We start from the raw sequence: 17,812 nt of genomic DNA, 5'->3' as shown, positions 1-17,812 counted from the left end.
GCGGATGCGGTCACCTGTCCCGAGCTGAGCTTTCAGGTTTCCTTCCTTGTCTCCTTTTTCGGGTGTATCTGAGTTCCTCATCTTTGGACTCATCTGATCACCAGGCTTTGTTCCCGCCGGACAAGTGAGAGTGCGGGCCCGTCACCCCTCCCTGGCTCCCCAGCACTGGACGGGGGCATCCGGAAAGCCCCGCTCACAGTTTGCCTCCTCTGAAGGCGGCAGCCGCTGACGAACCCTCACAAGCAGCACCCGGCCAGCAACAACTGGAAACGGGGCGGCAGGGGTTCCAGGCTGAGCTGTCAGATTCCGGGCCCTCAAGGGCCACACTCGGGGGCCTTTACAGTTTAGGGGCTCAGGATCTTTCCTTCTTTTTCCCTTTGTAAATACAGTAAATTTCCTACATACGAATGACTTCAGTTCTGACAACGTGTTCGTGAAGTCCGACCAAGTTAGCTTAGGTACCTGACTTTTATAGACAATGCCAGACACGTGAACTGATCTGAGTGGCTGGACATGCGCACGCACACTGGCATCTCTGAGAGCTCACGACTTGAAGGTTCGTGTGTTGGGGACTGACTGTAAAAGTTCCATGGAGAAATACAAATCTGACCCCCACAGTCCCCCTGATTCCACTATGAACTCAGAGTCCAGCCTTCAAGGCCTGTCAGGCCAGGTCCTCAGATGGCCCCACAGCCTCTGCTCATCATTCCCCACACACCGGAGAGAGACTCAGCTCCTGCCCACCCAGTCGCAGCCCCAAGTGAGGGTGCTCCACGCCCAACCACAGGCGAGTGTCCACACTGCCAAGCTCTCGCTGGAGCAGCTGCTGCTGTGCGACAGGGCAGAGGACATGCTGACATCCCAGCGGCCAGTGTGGACAGGGAGATGTGCAGGAGGAGAAGGTCGGAGGGGACAGGGGGTGGCCTCGGGCTGAGCTCCCCGACCCCCCTCAGCCCTGTCTCTGCTTAGTGGCCAGCCCCCTTTCCCAGGAGTGGCGCTGGGGGCCTGCTAGCATCTGGAGCCTTACTGGCTGAGCGTGAGAGGTGGGGACAGAGTCAGGTCACTGCAAAGCGCCGGCCCTTCTTCTCAGAGGTGCCCCGCCCCCTGGCCACTGGCATCCCCAAGCCAGGTGGTCCTCCCCCCAGGCCCCGCCCCTGCCCTCACCTGGCTTCATGGCGCTCATGACGGCCCGGCAGCTCCGCAGCACCGCCTCGTAGATGGCCTTCTGGTCTGGGGTGAACTTGCCGTTGGCAGGGAAGGAGCACGTGATGTCAGAAGCGAAACAGTAATATTCACCGCCCATGTCGAACACGCTGCCAGGAGAGTGGGCATGAGGCCGGTGGGACACCCGGGGGCACCCGCGCCCTCTCAGCCACGCTTCCGTCCTGCCCAGCACCTAAGGCCGCTGAACCAGAGACTTCTTGCAACACGGCCTGTGCAGACAGCAGTGTGGGGCCCTCCTATCCTGCTGTCTCCTCACGGTGCGCAAGCAGTTAAGGACCCAGGGGCACCCCGGGAGGCTCCCGCTCCAGAGCAGGAAGGTTGGGGGGAACGTGGCTGCCCACACACCACACCCTCACGGCCCCCGCTGGCCAGGCCCCTGGATGCCTGGCTGTGCGGACGCCCTGAGGGAGGTGTGGAGGTATCCCCAGGCCCCATCTGCCACCTGGCCTCCACACAGGCACTCTGACAGCGCCACCTCCCCTCAGGGGCCACCCTGCACCCAGCATGGGCACAGCCGCAGCCACAGGGCAATGCTCATGGGAGCCGGATGGGACCTCAGGACAGATGCACCTGCCTAACAGAAGATGTGGGCTGACGCGCAGCGCCCAGCTCTCACAGCCCCAAAGGCCCCAGTGAAAACCCAGCCAACAGCCCTGCTCTAGTTCTGAGGTCCCCTTGGTCCAAGGAGCATGGTCCTCTCCTTGCTGGGTGGTGGTGAGAGGCAGTGTGCTCTGCCAGGGCCTGGCCAGCAAGTCCCCAACTTGGGGGCTGCCTGGCCCCCAGCATCCCTGGGTCACAGAGCAGAGACCAGGAGGCACAGAGGCGGGCGTGGAGAGTGTGGGAGGAAGGGAGAAGCGGGAGCCGGGAGCCCCTGCCAGTAGAGGCAGGGCGGCGCTGGGACAGACAGCAGGCTGCTGAGTCAGGAGGCCGGGCCTCTGGGCTGCCCTCTGGACACCCCGTGACAGGGCCCCGAGCCGTGGGCCTGGGCCGGAGTGCAGGGAGCCGGGCTCCCACACCCTCGCCGCCTGGCCCTACTGTCAAGGGCAGGTGAGAATCCTGCCTCACACACCCTCCACACGGAGATAAGACAAAATGAGGGAGGCGTTGCTGGGTCCAAGCTTGGCTCTCACCAGGGCACCCACAGACAGTAGTGGGGTGCCCAGAATGAGCAGCCTCCCTGTCCTGTCCCCTCACCAGCAGGACACTGAACAGCAGGCCCAGGGCTGGACCATAATGGGGTCAGGGTCAACTCATGATGCTGATGGTGACAAGACAGACTGGGGGACAACAGTTCAGCCTCAGGCCCAGGCCCCTGCAGTACCTTCGGAACTAGGGACCAGGAGTCGGGAGGGGCGGAGGTGGGTGGCGCTGCCCTCTCTGTGCCTGGCTCCGCCCCATGGGGGGCAGTCTGCAGCCACTGTTGGAAAATTGGAGCCCCGAGGCAGAGCCCCACCTGCCATGCAAAAAGCCTCTCAAACCCCAATGCTGGGCTTCCCTGATAGCTCAGTGGAGAAGAGTCTGCCTGCCATCGAAGGAGACACGGGTTCGATCCCTGCTCTGGGAAGATCCCACATGCCTCGGAGCAGCTAAGCCCATGCGCCACGACTATTGAGTCTGTGCTCTAGAATCCAGGAGTCGCAGCTGCTTAAGTCTGTATGCCCTAGAGCCCATGCTCTGAAACAAGAGAAGCCACTGCAATGAGAAGTCCTTGGACAGCACCTAGAGAGTAGACCCCGCTTGTCACAACTCGAGAAAAGCCCTCAAAGCAATGAAGACCCAGCGCAGCCAAAAATAAAGAAATAAAATTATTTTCCTGAAACCCTCAAATTTCAATGGTAAACACGACGGCTCAACCTGCATTCCAGGAGCTGCCTGCGTGCCTGTCTCAGGGGACCTCCACCCCGAGCAACTGGCCCTACAGGTGGAGCCGGGGGTCGGCCACGCGGCCTGACGGCAGCAATAGGAAATCCACAGAAACAGGATTGTTTCTAAAGGAAAATCATGAATGCTCAGGATCTCAAGACGCTCTGCTGAAAGTCGAAGTCCCCAGTTGGGCACTTTTTAATCTCCTGTCTTTTTCTGACTGCAAAACACCATAAACAGTGTCAACAGATAACAACTCAGGTGATTCTCAGGTGGTGGTGGGGAGAGCCCACCAGGACGGCAGAGGGACTTCAGATTGGGTCAAGGTCAGAGACTCTGGGGGACCCACCCTGGGGTGGGCCAATGTGTGTGTGTGGGACTTGGGGCTCACTAGAGGAGACCCGCCCAGCCCAGGTGTGGGAGCCAAGGATCCAAGGGCGAGAGGCCCCAGCAGACACGCCTAGCATCTGCTCACCAGGGCACTCTGCTGCACCAGGGGGTTGGGGTGACAGCTGTCTGCAGGTTTACTCGTGCCCTGGGGCACATTCTCCCTCCCACCAGCTGGCCAGGAGGGCGGAGCACATCAGAACCTTAAACTGCAGGGAAACCGAGGCTCTGAACACTGGCCTGGCAAAGTCACGAGTTGGGGCCAGCAGCTGGGAGCCCGGAGATGGGCTCTCCTGTGCTCGCTCCGGCACTCGGCCTCAAGGGCCTCAGGGTTGTCCCACTTTCACCGTATGGCTGCCACCACTGCTGCGGGTTTGCGTCCTCCGCGGCCGGCACGCAGGCAGGCCTGGGAGTAGAACCGCGTGGGGCCATGGCCCCACTTCACCCGGGGAGCAGAACATTCTTACTTGGGGTCCTTGGAGGCAACAAAGGAAAATGGTCTGTGGTTTGTTGATTCAGAAGGACCAGGAATGGCCTGAGCAGATGGGAGAGAGCCAGGGGCGTGGGGACACAGATTCCTGGGGGCCACCACATCAGAAAGAGACCTGCAGCAGCACCCCCCAGGCAGAAAGTGCTATGAGGCTGTGCAGGACTCAAAGGAAAACAGAAATTAAACTATTTAAATAGCCAGGAAGCCCACAAGAGCACACCAAATGCTGGAGTCATCCGGAGCAGTGAAAACAGGCCCCTTCCCCGGGGCAGGCATGACTCCTGACCAAGTTCTCAAAAACAAAAACACGGCAGGCGGGGGTGAGCACCCCAGCCAGTCTGGCTTTATTGTTCAGCTTCTAGAAACCTTCGGCTGGGTTTTTTTGTTTTAAAATCATCCACTTTCTGGAGAAGGAAGTGTACACCCAGCCAGCCAGCTCCATCCTGCCCAGCGATGCTCGGGCACGGGGCTGACGTCTATTTTTGCACTCTCAGTTCCCCATCTTTCTCTGCCTTTTTTTTGTTTTTAAATCTCCCTCGGAGAGTTCCTACATGTATTAGTTATTCAGATTTCAAGTCATTCTGGAATCCAGGGATGAAAACCATCGCTTTTATAAATCATCTCCCCCAGCTCCTCTGTGTCCACTCCGTTCGTCCTCTGAACGCAGGCTGATGACGGAGAATTCGCTCATACTTTGGCTCAACAGAGAACACGAGGAGCCCTCCTCCCAGCTGCCTGGGGACACCCACCGGGGACCCTACCATCTCTGGCCGAGTGAACGCGTGTGATAATCTAAGCCATCTGGGGAGGTATTACACATCTCCAAGCAATATGCTGGTGGCTCATTCCTCACATGTGTTCATCTGGTTCTATTTCTGGCTTGGAGGAGAGGTTCTGTCTTCCCTTGGCTCCTCCCGGGCAACTTCAGGCCCGGGCTACCTGCCACCATCAGCCCACCCAGGCCCTCCTCAGGTCCCCTCCATCCCCTCCGCCCCACCGCCCCACCGCAGGCAGAAGACCTACGAGCTGGTTCTGCCTCTGATATGAGGCCTGGGAAGAGTTTTGGTGGGGGGACTCTGTGGTCTTTACGGCAAGGTCACTGTGTACACAGGCTGCAGCTCTGGTTTACTCCCCAGGGCTGTGGCCTCGCTCTCGGCTACCTCTCACCCAGACAGGCACAGTGCACACATGCCCACGCATGTGCACTCACTTGTACGTCTATTCACCGCAGCGCACCATTTCAGACCCACGTGTACCCGCCCCAGTCGGCGTTCTGGACCAGGCTGGGGGATTTCTGAGCTGCAGGAATCTCCTGCTTCCCCTCCAGACCTCAGCCTGAGACAGAGAGGAAGGTGAACTGGTGACTTTCCCACTGGTGGTGGCCACACAAGGCCCACAGGTCACCCACTGGCTCCCAGCCAGACCCTCCGTGCGGTGCCGAGCCCTGGGATGAAGGCCTCCACTTGGAGCTCTGGGACTGACTCCCCAGGCCGACCTCTTCCCACTGCCTTCTGGGCGTCCCTGCTCTCCATCCCAGCCACGGGACAGCTGCTCCTGTGGGGCCCAGGTAGACAGGAAGTCATCCAGGCAACCAGCCCCAGGAGCCCAGAGCCAAGAGTCGGCACGTGCTGCGGGCCTCCCGGTGTCTGGATGGAACTGCTGTCACCTTTCTGCGGAGGATGTGGGGAGATGCAGAGCCCAGTGTGGGCCACGACCCCAGGAAGAACGCGGCCCCCGGCCCCGTGTGTGGGTGGGACCCTAGAGCTTGCTGCCGAGTGGCCTCCCCGGGGCCGGGGGAGGCAGTGAGTCGGTGTCACGCGCACAGCACATGCTTCGTTCCACTTTTCGGTAAGCAGTGTCCCATGGTGTCTGCGAGCACCCCGGCTGACCGGACTGGGGCTTCCACACTGTGGGTTGTGACGTCAACCATGTGGGATGTGGAGGCAGCAGCAGAAACAGACAGCACGGGGCGGATCCCATGGTGAGGGCGCTTGGTTACTGCCTGGGTGTATCTGCTTGTGTGGTACTGGGTTAGAATGCAAAGTCTGCTTCAACCCAGATGGCAGGCTGAAGGCCACGGCCACGGGTCTGGACAGATGGCTCACCAGGGCCTATGCCCTTCTGAGAGTGTTCTCTTGCCCCCAGGACTGGGGCATGTCCCAAAGACTATCAACTCCTCAGGATGGGGCTGGCTGGTGACTGTATAGCCCACCAGGCTCCTCTGTCCATGGGATTCTCCAGGCAAGAATACTGGAGTGGGTTGCCATTTCCTTCTCCAGAAGTGTCCTCTAAGAAGACAGCAAAGTCGGGGGAGTGGTGCCCTGGGCTGGGCATGGAGGGAACACTTTTTCTCTAAAGCTGACCAAGGCTTCAGGCACCAAGACAAGGGAGGACTTGGGGACCCCTCATTGCGGCCCCTCTGCTAGCTGGGGAGGAGACCCAGGCATGACTTGTCTGCCCCCAGGAAGCAGCACACAGATGCCAGACACATATCAGACCAAGGGGTCCCCAGGAACAGGCAGAATTGTTCCCACTCCTGCCAGAGGAGCCCCAGAAATGCCAAGGGGACTGTTTGGGCCCCAAGTGAGCAGCAGGCACCCCAAAGCCTGTGTGTGTGTGTGGGGGGGTGGATGTCCGTGATGGAGATGCAGGTTGTAGCCCCAGGCTTGGTGTGATGGAGGGGCAGGTGGTGGGGGGAGTTCCCCAAGCAGTTTAAACTGATGTCTAGTCCACATCAAACCTGTGGAATGATCAGGGGACTAACTGGAGAGCAGGGCAGACAACCCACTCCAGTGTTCTTGCCTGGAGAATCCCACCAACAGAGGGGCCTGGTGGGCTATACAGTCCATGGGGTCACAAAGAGTCAGACACATTTGAAGCAACTTAGCATGCTGAGTCGGAGAAAGCAATGGCAACCCACTCCGGTACTCTTGCCTGGAGAATCCCAGGGACGCAGGAGCCTGGTAGGCTACAGTCCATGGGGTCGCTAACAGTCGGACACGACTGAGCGACTTCACTTTCACTTTTCACTTTCATGCATTGAAGAAGGAAATGGCAACCCACTCCAGTGTTCTTGCCTGGAGAATCCCAGGGACAGAGGAGCCTGGTGGGCTCCCGTCTATGGGGTTGCACAAAGTTGGACACGACTGAAGCGACTTAGCAGCAGCAGCAGCATGCTGAGTGGCTGCTGAGTGGGGCTGGGACACGCCTCTCCCCAACTAACCAGGATGGCCTCCGGCTCCCAGGCCCCAGAACACAGAACACACACAGCCAGCAGAGATGAGCCTGGCCGGCTGGCATGTCCTAAAACAACGCTGCCCTCTTCTGGCCAGTGCTGGGAGGTCCGGCTTGCCATCCACCAGCCACATCCTGCCTGCAGCTGGGCAACCCAGGCCTGAGCATGCTTCGACTGGGGCATCTAGAAGGTTCTGAGGGCGGCCACTGGGCTCCCTACCCCAGGAACCAACACCCTGCCTCCTAATCAAATGGTAGGAGGAGGCAGTGGCAGGTGAGGAGGGGGTGTCTCAGCTGTTTTTCAAATCAGAGCCCAGTAGAGGCAGACCCTGGACCCTCCCCACCTCTGCCCCCTGAGGTGTGCCTGCTGCGCCAAGGGGGAGGCAGGGAGTCTAGCACAAGATAGGGTCCAAGTCTGAGTACATGGCTTCCTTGGGGACAGTGGCACTCCCTGGCCCGTGCGCAGGGCACTAGCCCTGGGTGCCTCCACCCGCCATGGAGACTCTGGGAGGGAAAGCCCAGGTGGGTTCTGGGAGGACGGGGCAGTGCTTGAGGGCTCAGATGATGATGACCTCGGCCACAGCCAAGGACGATTGAGCACGGTGAGGACGATGACCTCACTGCCACAGGCTCGGGGCTGATCTGGTGGGGAGGGGTCTTCCGGGGCGCCCACCCAGGAAGGCTTCTGATGGCTTCAGACACGGTCCCGTGTGAGCTTGGGAAGGGTGTTCATCAGAAGTGCACCACACTTCTGGGACCGTGTTTTAGAAGGTCTGCTTGCTTTTGCCTTAAAATAAAAACAAAGCAACTAAAGGCTTAGGAGGGCAGCGACTTGGTGATGGGGTTCATGGTGAGCCCTGAGGGCCACAGCAGGAAAAGGGCTCTCAGAGGCGACAGATAAGCCCCGGGTAGCCCCACAGGAGGCTGTGCGCCTCTGAACCAGCCAAGAGGGAGGCCCGTGGGGACCCGAGGCCGCATCAAAGTACAGTCGTTGCTCCCCCCACACCTTCGGATCCATGCAGAGCAAGCCTGGCATCATCCAGCTGAGATAAACGGGGGTGGGTGGGGCTGGTGTGGTGTCGGGAGTGGTCCTCAAAATCCCCTTCTCAGCTCTTGGGTGATGCGTCTGACATGGAGTAAGAACCAGCGCATCTAACATACAGGCCCCGATTTCCTGGCCCAGCTCCCAGGCAGCACCTGGCATCGGAAGGACAGAGGAGTGGAATGCGGCCCTGGCCAGCTACATGCCCCACACGGCACACGCCTTTAGGACAGTTTAGGGGCTGAAAACACAGAGCAGGCAACCACGTGACCCGAGAGTTGTGTGAATAAACCGGCCCATCTTGTGCTCCGCTGGGGCCTCTTGCCTCCAGTCTCTGTCCGGAAGCACTGCTGGGAGGCGGGCCTCGGGGCACAGGCACGCTGCTGGCTCTAGGAATTCTGGTGTGTAGCAGCAATCCCACCAAGGCCTCCTGTACAGGCTCCATGCTCACCCTTATGATCAGTGAGTCCTCCCGGAGCTGGGTGCTCTCACCCACAAAGACAGATGGAGAAACTGAGGCTCAGAGGGGTGATCACTCAGCTGGGGGGAAGGGAGCAGGCATTTGAACCAGGGACCTTCTGTGCTCATCGCCACACATCTGGGGCTGGAGGGAGAGGGATGCCCTTTGGCATCCACTCCCCACCTTCTCCAGCAGAGTCTGACTGCCTTGGATCAGCTCCTGGTCCCCAAACAGCCCATTCCTAAATGTTAAATACCTCTGGGGCATTTTCGCCTGACATCAAGGAACTGAGACCCACAGCGTACCACATGACGGGCACCTGGAGAACAGTCACGGCTGAGAGAGACACTCAGGTTCAGGAAAAATTCTACACCAGGCTCATATTTTGGTTTCATACCTTACGATGAAGTGCTGTGACTTTTATGTTGGGATAACAGAGTGATTTATTATTTACCGAACACAGTAGGCGCTCGGCAGATCAATTTCAATAAAACAATGGATTATAAATGCCGCCAGCAATCTGGCAGTAGCAGTAATCAACAAAACATGTTGTTCTAAATGCTGCATAATAAATTGACTATAATAAACTCATAATTATTCTACTGGCTACATTTCAAAGTTAGCACTAGAAAAATAAAATCGCCCATTTGGGCTTGGCATTAACATCTGTGGGATTCTCTGGTTCACTCCTGACTCTCAAGTGGCAGGCGACTCGGGTGCCACACGCTGCCCAGAAGGGTCGGGGACACAGCGTCTGGACGCATGGAGGCCTGATGCACGGTGCCCCTAGTCAGCCAGGCCCCAGTGCGCCAGGCGCCCCCAGAACACAGCTGGAACAAGCCTCTCATGGGTGAGGACTCTCTTGGGACAGATAGAGAGAGGAGAAGCAACCACTTCCTCTGGGCTATGTGAACTCACAGAGAAGACAGACTCGGAGCCACACGGCCCTGGCGCAGGACCCTCCGCAGGGACAGCTGTGGCTGCTTGTGTGACCGGGGCTCTGCCTGCCAGGGGGCTGGGTTCCCACGTCCTGGCTTAGCCAGGAACATGCCGCAGAGTCAAAAGCATTAGGACACATTCTAGGAGGCGTGAGTCCCTGAAGACACCAGCTGGTCTCCCTTTGGGGCCACCAGTGACCCAGGGGGCATGCCCCCCGCACCCGCTCCCCCTGTTTCCTTAGTCTCCAGCTGAGTCAAGTTGGAGGCAGCTGACCCCTCCCCAAATCCCTCTGGCTTTGCACCTGGACGCTCCTTGTGTCTCAGTGGCTCCGCTACACGTGGTGGGGGGAGGGGGAGACACCCACTTCCTGGGATCAGAGTGAGAGGATCTACATCATGAGTGGCACCTCGTGTCAGGCAGGGCCAGAACCCCATCCAGGCTGCTGCACGCCCTTGACCCCCACCAGGAAGGGCTTTAGACTCTCTGGGGGTGGAGAGAGCAGTGAGCAGGGTTGCCGTGACCTTTGTGAGCACGCTGGTGTCCCCCTCTGTGTGCTCCTGTCGCTCCGTCTGTGAGCTCAGGCCCTGGGAGCGTGTGTCCACCAGCACCTGTGGTCCTGACACGTCCCCGCCACTGCCCCGTGCGGACCAAGTGCTGCATGCCATCTCCACCGACAGACAGTAGACTGAGGCTCAGAGAGGGAACCCGGAGGCTTTGCTTCCTCCCAGAAGCCTGAGGGGGGCTCCCGCCAACAGGGTCCTGAGCCAGAACATCCCACCCAGCTACTGACCCCAGGCGAGTGGACACCGCAGCCAGTGGCGCTGGGGCGCCCTGGGGCAGGGGGCACCCTGGGCTTGGGTGGGTTTCTGAGAACACTGGGCAGTGACAGCTCGGAATGGGCTGTTTCTTGGCTCACATCCCCTGATGGCTGTGGGCGAGGCCCCCACGTGCAGGTCCCCCAACTCCCAGCCTGAGGCCGGGTCCTGGCCGGTGTGCAGGCATGACCAGAATACCAGAGTGGGGCCAAGGCCTTGCGGGGCGGCACGTGCGAACCGAGGCGGATGAGGTGCTGGTGGGAAGTGGTGGAGAGGGGCTCAGCTGCCTTAGGAGCAAGAGGGAAAGGACCAAAGGACCAGACAGGGCAACGTGCCACCTGATGCGAAGAACTGCCTCACTGGAAAAGACCCTGATGCTGTGAAAGATGGAAGGCGGGAGGAGAAGGGGACGAGAGAGGATCAGATGGCTGGATGGCATCACCAACTCAATGGACTTGAGTTTGAGCAAACTCCGGGAGTTGGTGATGGACAGGGAGGCCTGGCATGCGGCAGTCCATGGGGTCACAAAGAGTCGGACACGATCGACTGAACTGAACTGAGGTCAGTGTGCACCAGCTCTCCGGCCCACACCTGCAGGTTGGTGGCCAAAGCGAGATGACTCAAGGACAAGACAGGAGGCCCCATGGGACTTGTGGCCTCTGGGTGGCTTTCAGCCTCTGGCAGCCTGGACTGGCCCTGCCCGACGTCTGGGTGGTGGAGAGTACGGGTGGGGAATACAAGTGCCCATGAGCTGAGGACAGGGACGCTCCCGGTCAGTAGGGTGCCCATGGCCCCTGCCAAGGCCAGAGGGGCCGCCCAGAGGGGAGGGGTGTATGCCCAGTGGAGCCCTACACACTGGGGGTCTGGAAGCAGAACCACTGGAGGGTTGGAGGCTGTGGGTCCTGCCCACATCTGCTCAGTCAGGAATCCGTGAGGAGCGGTGAGCACGTGGGCAAACAGTCCTGAGGGCCAAGCACCCCCTCTAACCTCCTGAACGAGTGGCCGCTGGTGCCAAGGAGTCGTGAGGCAGGACCTGGCAGGTTCAGAGGGCAGGGGACTCCCTAGGGGTCTCCCTTGCTCCAAACTGACGTGCCCACCCCCCCAGCACAGAGCCGGAGACGCGAGCGTGGTGGGTGCTGGGTCACAGGGCAGGTCCTCCTCTGAGGTGGGGCCTTACTCTCACAGCACTTGGCCCCTGCTCCCCTCTCAGGGCTTCCTTGGTCCTGGAGAGGAGATGATATGGAGGACAAAGCTTTGGCAGCGAAGTCTAGACCCAGAGCAGGCCCAGGGACCGTGCTGTGGCCAGCCTTTCCGGGCTGGAACTGAGGGGCCCCCATCAGCCACGCCTGGGGTTGGGTCCCACCTGGCCCCACCATTCACACACCAGCCAGGGGAGCTGGGGGCTGGCCCCACTCACCACATGTCTCCGTCTTGGATGGTCTTGTCGTTGGGGGCCCCAGCGTGTCCGTAGTGCAGCACGGCCGAGTTCTCACCACTGCGGAGCATCAGGGGCAGGTCAAGAGCCCATTCTCACCCAGCAGGCCCCAGGGGCTGGCGCCCCAACCCCCTGCCCCGTGGGCAGTACCATCCACCCTGCAGCAGAGGTCTAGGGCCAGGTGGACCCGGCCCATAGGCTGAGATGGGGTGAGGGGCACAGTGGCTGGCGTCCTGCAGCCACAAAGCTGGTGGCCAGCCTCTGGGCTCAGGATGGGGCCACCTCAGCTGAGTGCTGCTCAGCTAGGTGCCCTTGGGGCTGAGGATGTGGGCCTGATGTGGGAGCAAGGGCCTGCAGGCCAGGGGAAGGGACCCCAAGGAATCCGGGTGTCTTGGTGGCTAAAGGGGGAGGGGAGGCCCAGTGGGAAGGGCCGGGACTATGTCGGGGCTGCACGGAGATTGGCTGGGCCGGGCCAGGACCACAGCCAGGGAGCCAGCGGCTCCCCACTCCGCAGCTTGAGAGCGCTTCTCTAATGAGCGATACCTTTAAGAAAAAAGGACTTTTAAGTCTGTCCAAAGGGAAAAAAAAAAAAAAAAACCACCTGGGTATAATATTTATGGCCCCGTTTGGGAGTCTCAGGAATCATAAAAGTAGAAATAATGATTTTTCTCTCTATCCACCAGAGAAGAACATTTCCAAGGACTGAGATGTTCACATGTATTATTCATGTGCCAAGGACGTGCACGCCAGCAGAGCTGCCGGCTCCATCCTGGCTGGGCAGAGGCCTGACCCTCTGACCCAAGGGGAGAACACAGGGAGATGAGATGGGGTGAGCCTGGGGGCCCCCACGGTCAGGACGTGTCCCTCAAAGACACACAGGCCTGCACGCTCACTGCTATGAGCTGCCCCATATGCATGGTCACTTCTACCCTGGACCTGCAAGCACACTAGCCAAGTGCACAGGTCACACACACACACACAGAACCCCCTCCCCCCAGCCACGTCACACATAAACACACCTACAGTAACAGCCCCCATGGCAGGGACCCAGACCCACCCACGGCTGTGCTGTTCCCACACAGCCACACACTCACGCATGCACACACAGCCACACACACACACACACACAACCACAGCCTCCTTCCCTGATACACCTCCCTCCACACACCCTGCACACAGAAGCCATCAGTCTGAGGACACGGCTTGGTCCCCACATGCTGAGAGCTGCCAGTGTGGAGGGGGAGAGGAAGGCTGGGCCCAGGAGGAGCCGCCAGCAGGAGATGGGATGGGAGGGCAAGGCAGTGGTGGGCTGGCTCCCCTCTGCACCCTGAACTGCCCAGGGCAGGCAGGAAGCAACCTCCGCTCCCAGAGCCTTAGGAGCGGGGAGTGACTCCCAGGCTTACGAGGTGCCGTGGGCAGGGGAGCAGACAGGGGCATCTAGGCCGGAGGATGGTGGGGTCCCTCACTCTCCCCCAACCCCCTCCCTCCATCATCCCCACGTGGCCCAGGTGGCTGCTTACCTGCCGCAGATGCAGGTGTAGGAGCTATGGCGCATGCCACCCCGGGAGTAGCAGTAGTGCTCGAAGAGGCTGCGGGCGAAGGAGGACGGGTCAGAGTGGGGTCATCAGAGTACGTGCGCCCCGCACCCACGTGCAAATCCTCAGCCCAGGCCTTGCTCGGCTGCGCCCACAGGAAGGCTTGAGCTCCCCAGCGTGAGTCAGTGGCTGGTAGCCTGGAGGCCATGGGCCACTGAAGCACAGAGGTCAGCACAGAGAGGGAGCAAGGCTGGGGGAGCTGGCCACTTCCACTGCCAGCCTTTCAGGCCCATCGGGAGGACAGGTCTGGTCCTGTGGGGAGACGGGCTGGGGGGGCCCCCTGTTTCTGCAGGGCTGGAGGGGGCATGTCCCTGCGACTCCCTCCTCCAGTGGTCACATCCTTCCCCCACCAGGAGGGGCTGGGTGCACAGCCAGGGAGGGATGAGAGCTCTCTGGGTCCCAGTGCAGGACCTGCCCGGGACCCCGAGCCTGACCCTGGAGGGGGGTGCAGGGGAAGGAGAACAGGGGCTGCTGGGCTCTGGCCTGGGGCTGGGGCTGGGGGGCAGGTCGGTGTGTAGATGAGCAGGGCTGGGTGGGCTCCAGGGAGGGGAAGAGAGGCAGAGTCTGGGGGCAGGCGCCGACCAGTTGGTCCCCTAGACAAGCTCCCTCCCTGAGCTGAGGAGGCCAGGAGCAAGGTCTGGAGGGAAGATGAGAGCCCAGAGCAGGTTGCTGGCAACTGGAAGCCCGCCTCCAGGCTGCGCCCAGACACATTCAGAGCCAGTGGAGGCCTCCGGGAGCTCGGCTGTCAGCAGAGCCCAGCAAGGGCAGGAGTGGAGGGGTGAGGGAGGTCAGAGGATGAGCCAGCCTCACCCTGTCCCCCTGGGGCAGATCCTGGGGGTGACTGGTGGACCAGACTTGCCACATCAACAAACGTGAGCAGTGTTTGGAACCCTCGGGAGACCACGCTGCCCAGGGCTCTGCAGAGGCCAGGCCCCTGACCCTTCCCCTCACCACACACCCTAGGACCTGAGCAGGTTAAGAAATTGTCTGGGCAGGGGCCTCAGTGTGCCAAGGGCCCCATCTCTACAGAACCCAGCTGGGAAAGGGGGTGACACTGGGGGGCTGCCCTTGCCCCCTCCCTGAGGCCTCTCACCAGAGCTTGGGCCCAGCCTTCTGGATGGCCCCAGTTGAGAAGCAGGTCCAGGCAGACCCCACCCCACCCACTGACCACCAGTGCGGGGGAGACCGACCACGGGGCTGTGCTCAGAGCCCCAAGGCCGCCTGTGGGCACGCTAAGTGGCAGTTCTGCCCTGCATGTTCTGGGCCTGTTTAAGAGAATGTCTGTGTGGAGGAGTCTAATCTTCAGGCACTGTAAACACGAATTACGTGTAATTGTTATGATTGGGTATAAAATAGTTGTTATGCAGGAAGGGTTCTGCTCTATTCAGTCAGCTTTCAGACTGGCTTTACAAATCTCACAGGATAATTGGGTATCTGCAAGTGAAATATTTCCTCAACACAAAAGAATCCAGGAACTGCCAGGGAGGTGAGGAAAGCCGTGTGAGGTACCAGCCGCCCCCGCAGTCATGGTGGGAGTGCTCAGGCGGCTGCTGCCAACTCAGCCTCCGTTACTGAGGCCACAGGACAGCTGGGCCAAGCCTGGGCCCCACGGCGGCTCCACATGGCCTGCCAAGATGCTGGGGCCTCAGACACCGGGACTCCGTGCAGCTGCCCGCCAGAGACTGGGGATGCTGACCAGCCATGGAGCTGCACGGTTCCCTGAGCCTTGGGGGACAAGGCCCTGCCCAGACAGAAGCAGGTCAGGGGGCAGCAGCTGCTCTCCGGGTGATGGGGAGAGACGGGGACAGGCAGAAGGGCGGCAGATGAACAAGCCAGAACCTGCTAGAATGGGGTGGCACGGGCTCCCCCACCTGCTCCCAGTCTCAGCAGCGGGGACTGTCCTGCCCTGTAATCTACTCGATAGAAACAGCCTTCATCGCACGCTCAGGCTCCCGCTTAAGTAAAAAAAGCCTTTTAGAGTAAACGCACGGCTCACGGAAGTGCCAGACTCAGGAATGGCCGACCCAGTTTTCATCAGCTAACTGCAGCTGGGGTTGCCTCTGCCAGTCACACGATTCCACACCCGCAAGAAGAGCTGCAAACACCAATGCTGGAAATCCAGTCTCCGGCAAAAGGGCTTCAGTCCTTCACACTGGACTCCAGCACCTGATCTTGTTTCAGATGAACTTGTCTGAAGTGACACAAAAGCCACCCCATGTTCTGGGGGCATAACAGATACAATAGGCCCTGTTTTGGCTCACACCCCTCAGGGACCCCTCTCCCCAGGACCTCAGCCCTGGCTGTGGACATGCAAAGGTGCCCACATTCTGGGGCAAGTGCTGTGGCCCAGGGCCCAAGTCTTAACAATTTTCTGATTTTCAAGGGGTGGGGGTGGGAGGAGGCTCCAAACTGGGGCTACAGGCTCGACCTGAGGCTCCTGAACGGCCTGGTCAGAGCTCGGTGGGAACGGGTCTGGAGGACAGATCGCAGCAACAGCAGAGCCACCTTGGTCCCCACGGATGGCTCCCAGACCAGGTGGCAATGGGAGGACGCTCCATAAAGACCCACTCGATCTTTACAGAAAAGAGGGCAAACTGGGAGCCAGCTGCCGCAGGGGCCAACTGCTGATGATGCACGTCCACGGCTGAATCCGGCTGTGAGCTACCACTGAGCCCATCCGCAGCCACGGTGAGATGAAGGCAGAGTCTGCAGCCAGAAACCCTCTGACCCCCAACCCGCAGAGCTGAAGATTAAATGTGAGAAGCAGAGCCATGTCCACAGGACAAGCAGAGAGGTGAGGCCATAAGAGGAAGCTGCCAGTCTTGTGAGCCTGGAGGCCTTGGCATTCGTTGCCACATGGAGACAGTGAGGAGACCTCAGGCAAACCAGAGCTGGGGGCCAGAACTGAGCTCTCCTGTGACATAACACTGGGGGCAGGGCAAGGATGCACCCTCTGCAAAAGGATGGACTTGGAGAAAATTCACCAGCGTCACAGGATGCAGTGCAGAAGTGTTCCTGGGCTCTGGGAAAAACAGTGAAGGTTTCCTCAGAATTCGCAGCATAGGTCTGTCCTCCACGGGGTTCAGGTTCAAGGGTGAAGGACTTGCGTGGTTTTGGAAACCCTGAAGCCAGGAAATCAACAAAAAACTTAGTCCCTGACCGGTGATACCTGGAGCCAAACGGACAAAGCCAAACTTGTTGGCCGCACCTCTACCCAGGCAGGAGAGCACACATGTACGGACATACGTGTACATACATGTAAATACATGTACCCACACATATATTCACACACAGGTACGTATACACAACTCGGGATCTGAAAACAGTCCACAGGAGTCGTCAGACACTGCAAGCAGAAGGCTGAGAAGCAGCCCCCCCTGACTTCCAATAACAGAGCAAACAGCAGGCTAAGACCTCCCCTGGCACCGATGCAGCCCCACCAGGGACAGAGGACAAGCCCTGACCAGACTGGGGCCGCTGCTGCTTTTACCACGACCCGGCACAGGCCCAGCCATCGAGAAAGACCCAATAGCCTCCTGCAGCCTTTGGTGTTTCCGACCATCCTTCGGGGGGAGGAGAGGGTTTCCGACTTTGCCAATGAGGAAAATTGCGGGTCAGCATGGTGATGTGCTGTGGTCAGAGAACCTCTTGAAGGAGTCCTGTGAGCCTGGAGTCCATGCAGGGCTTCTGACCCTGATGCCTCTAAACCTCAGGTCTGTCAGTGATGGGGGCGCTAGAACAGCAGCTGCCTGGGCGGGGCAAGGCCTTCTGCTCTGGCTGATGCTGCACTGGGCCTTCCAGGGCTCTGGATGCATCTGTGCAGGCAGCCCAGATGGAGTGGGAACGGGTCTGCCAGGACACAACCCCAGGGACAGTGCCTGAGGCCGGCCAGTGGAAACCAGGAGCTGGCGCTCTGGAAGAGGCCCCTGGGGTGCGGAGACCTTGGAAAAGGAGAACCAGCCGACTAGAGGCAAGGACGGTTGCAAAGATGGCTGTGGTCAGGGCAGGAAGCAGGGCCGCATCAGGGAGAGGCCACTCTTCCTCCCCCAGAGAGAGTGGCCTTATCAAGGTATGAGATAATTAGCATTTTAATTGGGTAACTGGGAATTCTGAATTGCCTATCTTGTATGAGGCATGACTGAAGACATAACACGACATTCAATTAACAAATATTCCCTTTTATTCTTGACATGCTCGATTAGTTGGAGTTTCTGAGTTCCTCGACATCAATTCCTGGATAAAGCACTATATCCTCTCAGCTGTCAAAGCCCTGGCTGCCTCAGACTGCTAATCATCAACATATATAGAGTCGGCATATACACATATGT

The 17,812-nt window shown here is 59.6% G+C and overlaps 1 protein-coding gene across 2 annotated transcripts in view; it reads right to left on the bottom strand.

Moving 5' to 3' along the window:
• Positions 1-17,812, bottom strand: part of PEPD (peptidase D) — a 119,150-nt gene that overhangs the window by 11,171 nt on the left and 90,167 nt on the right. The window contains exons 10-12 of one of the 2 annotated variants that reach the window (XM_027515985.1): positions 13,410-13,478; positions 11,872-11,949; positions 1,165-1,313 (exon numbers count right to left, since the gene is read on the bottom strand). In XM_027515985.1, the coding sequence (XP_027371786.1) occupies positions 1,165-1,313; positions 11,872-11,949; positions 13,410-13,478 (296 nt within the window). The remainder of the gene's footprint in view (positions 1-1,164; positions 1,314-11,871; positions 11,950-13,409; positions 13,479-17,812) is intronic. The other variant, XM_027515986.1, reaches the window with a different exon arrangement.

This window comes from Bos indicus x Bos taurus, chromosome 18 (genome assembly GCF_003369695.1).
Source record: "Bos indicus x Bos taurus breed Angus x Brahman F1 hybrid chromosome 18, Bos_hybrid_MaternalHap_v2.0, whole genome shotgun sequence".
Lineage (NCBI taxonomy): Eukaryota > Metazoa > Chordata > Mammalia > Artiodactyla > Bovidae > Bos > Bos indicus x Bos taurus.
The sequence above is the reverse complement of the archived record's forward strand: the minus strand, read 5'-3'. Positions and strand labels throughout refer to the sequence as shown.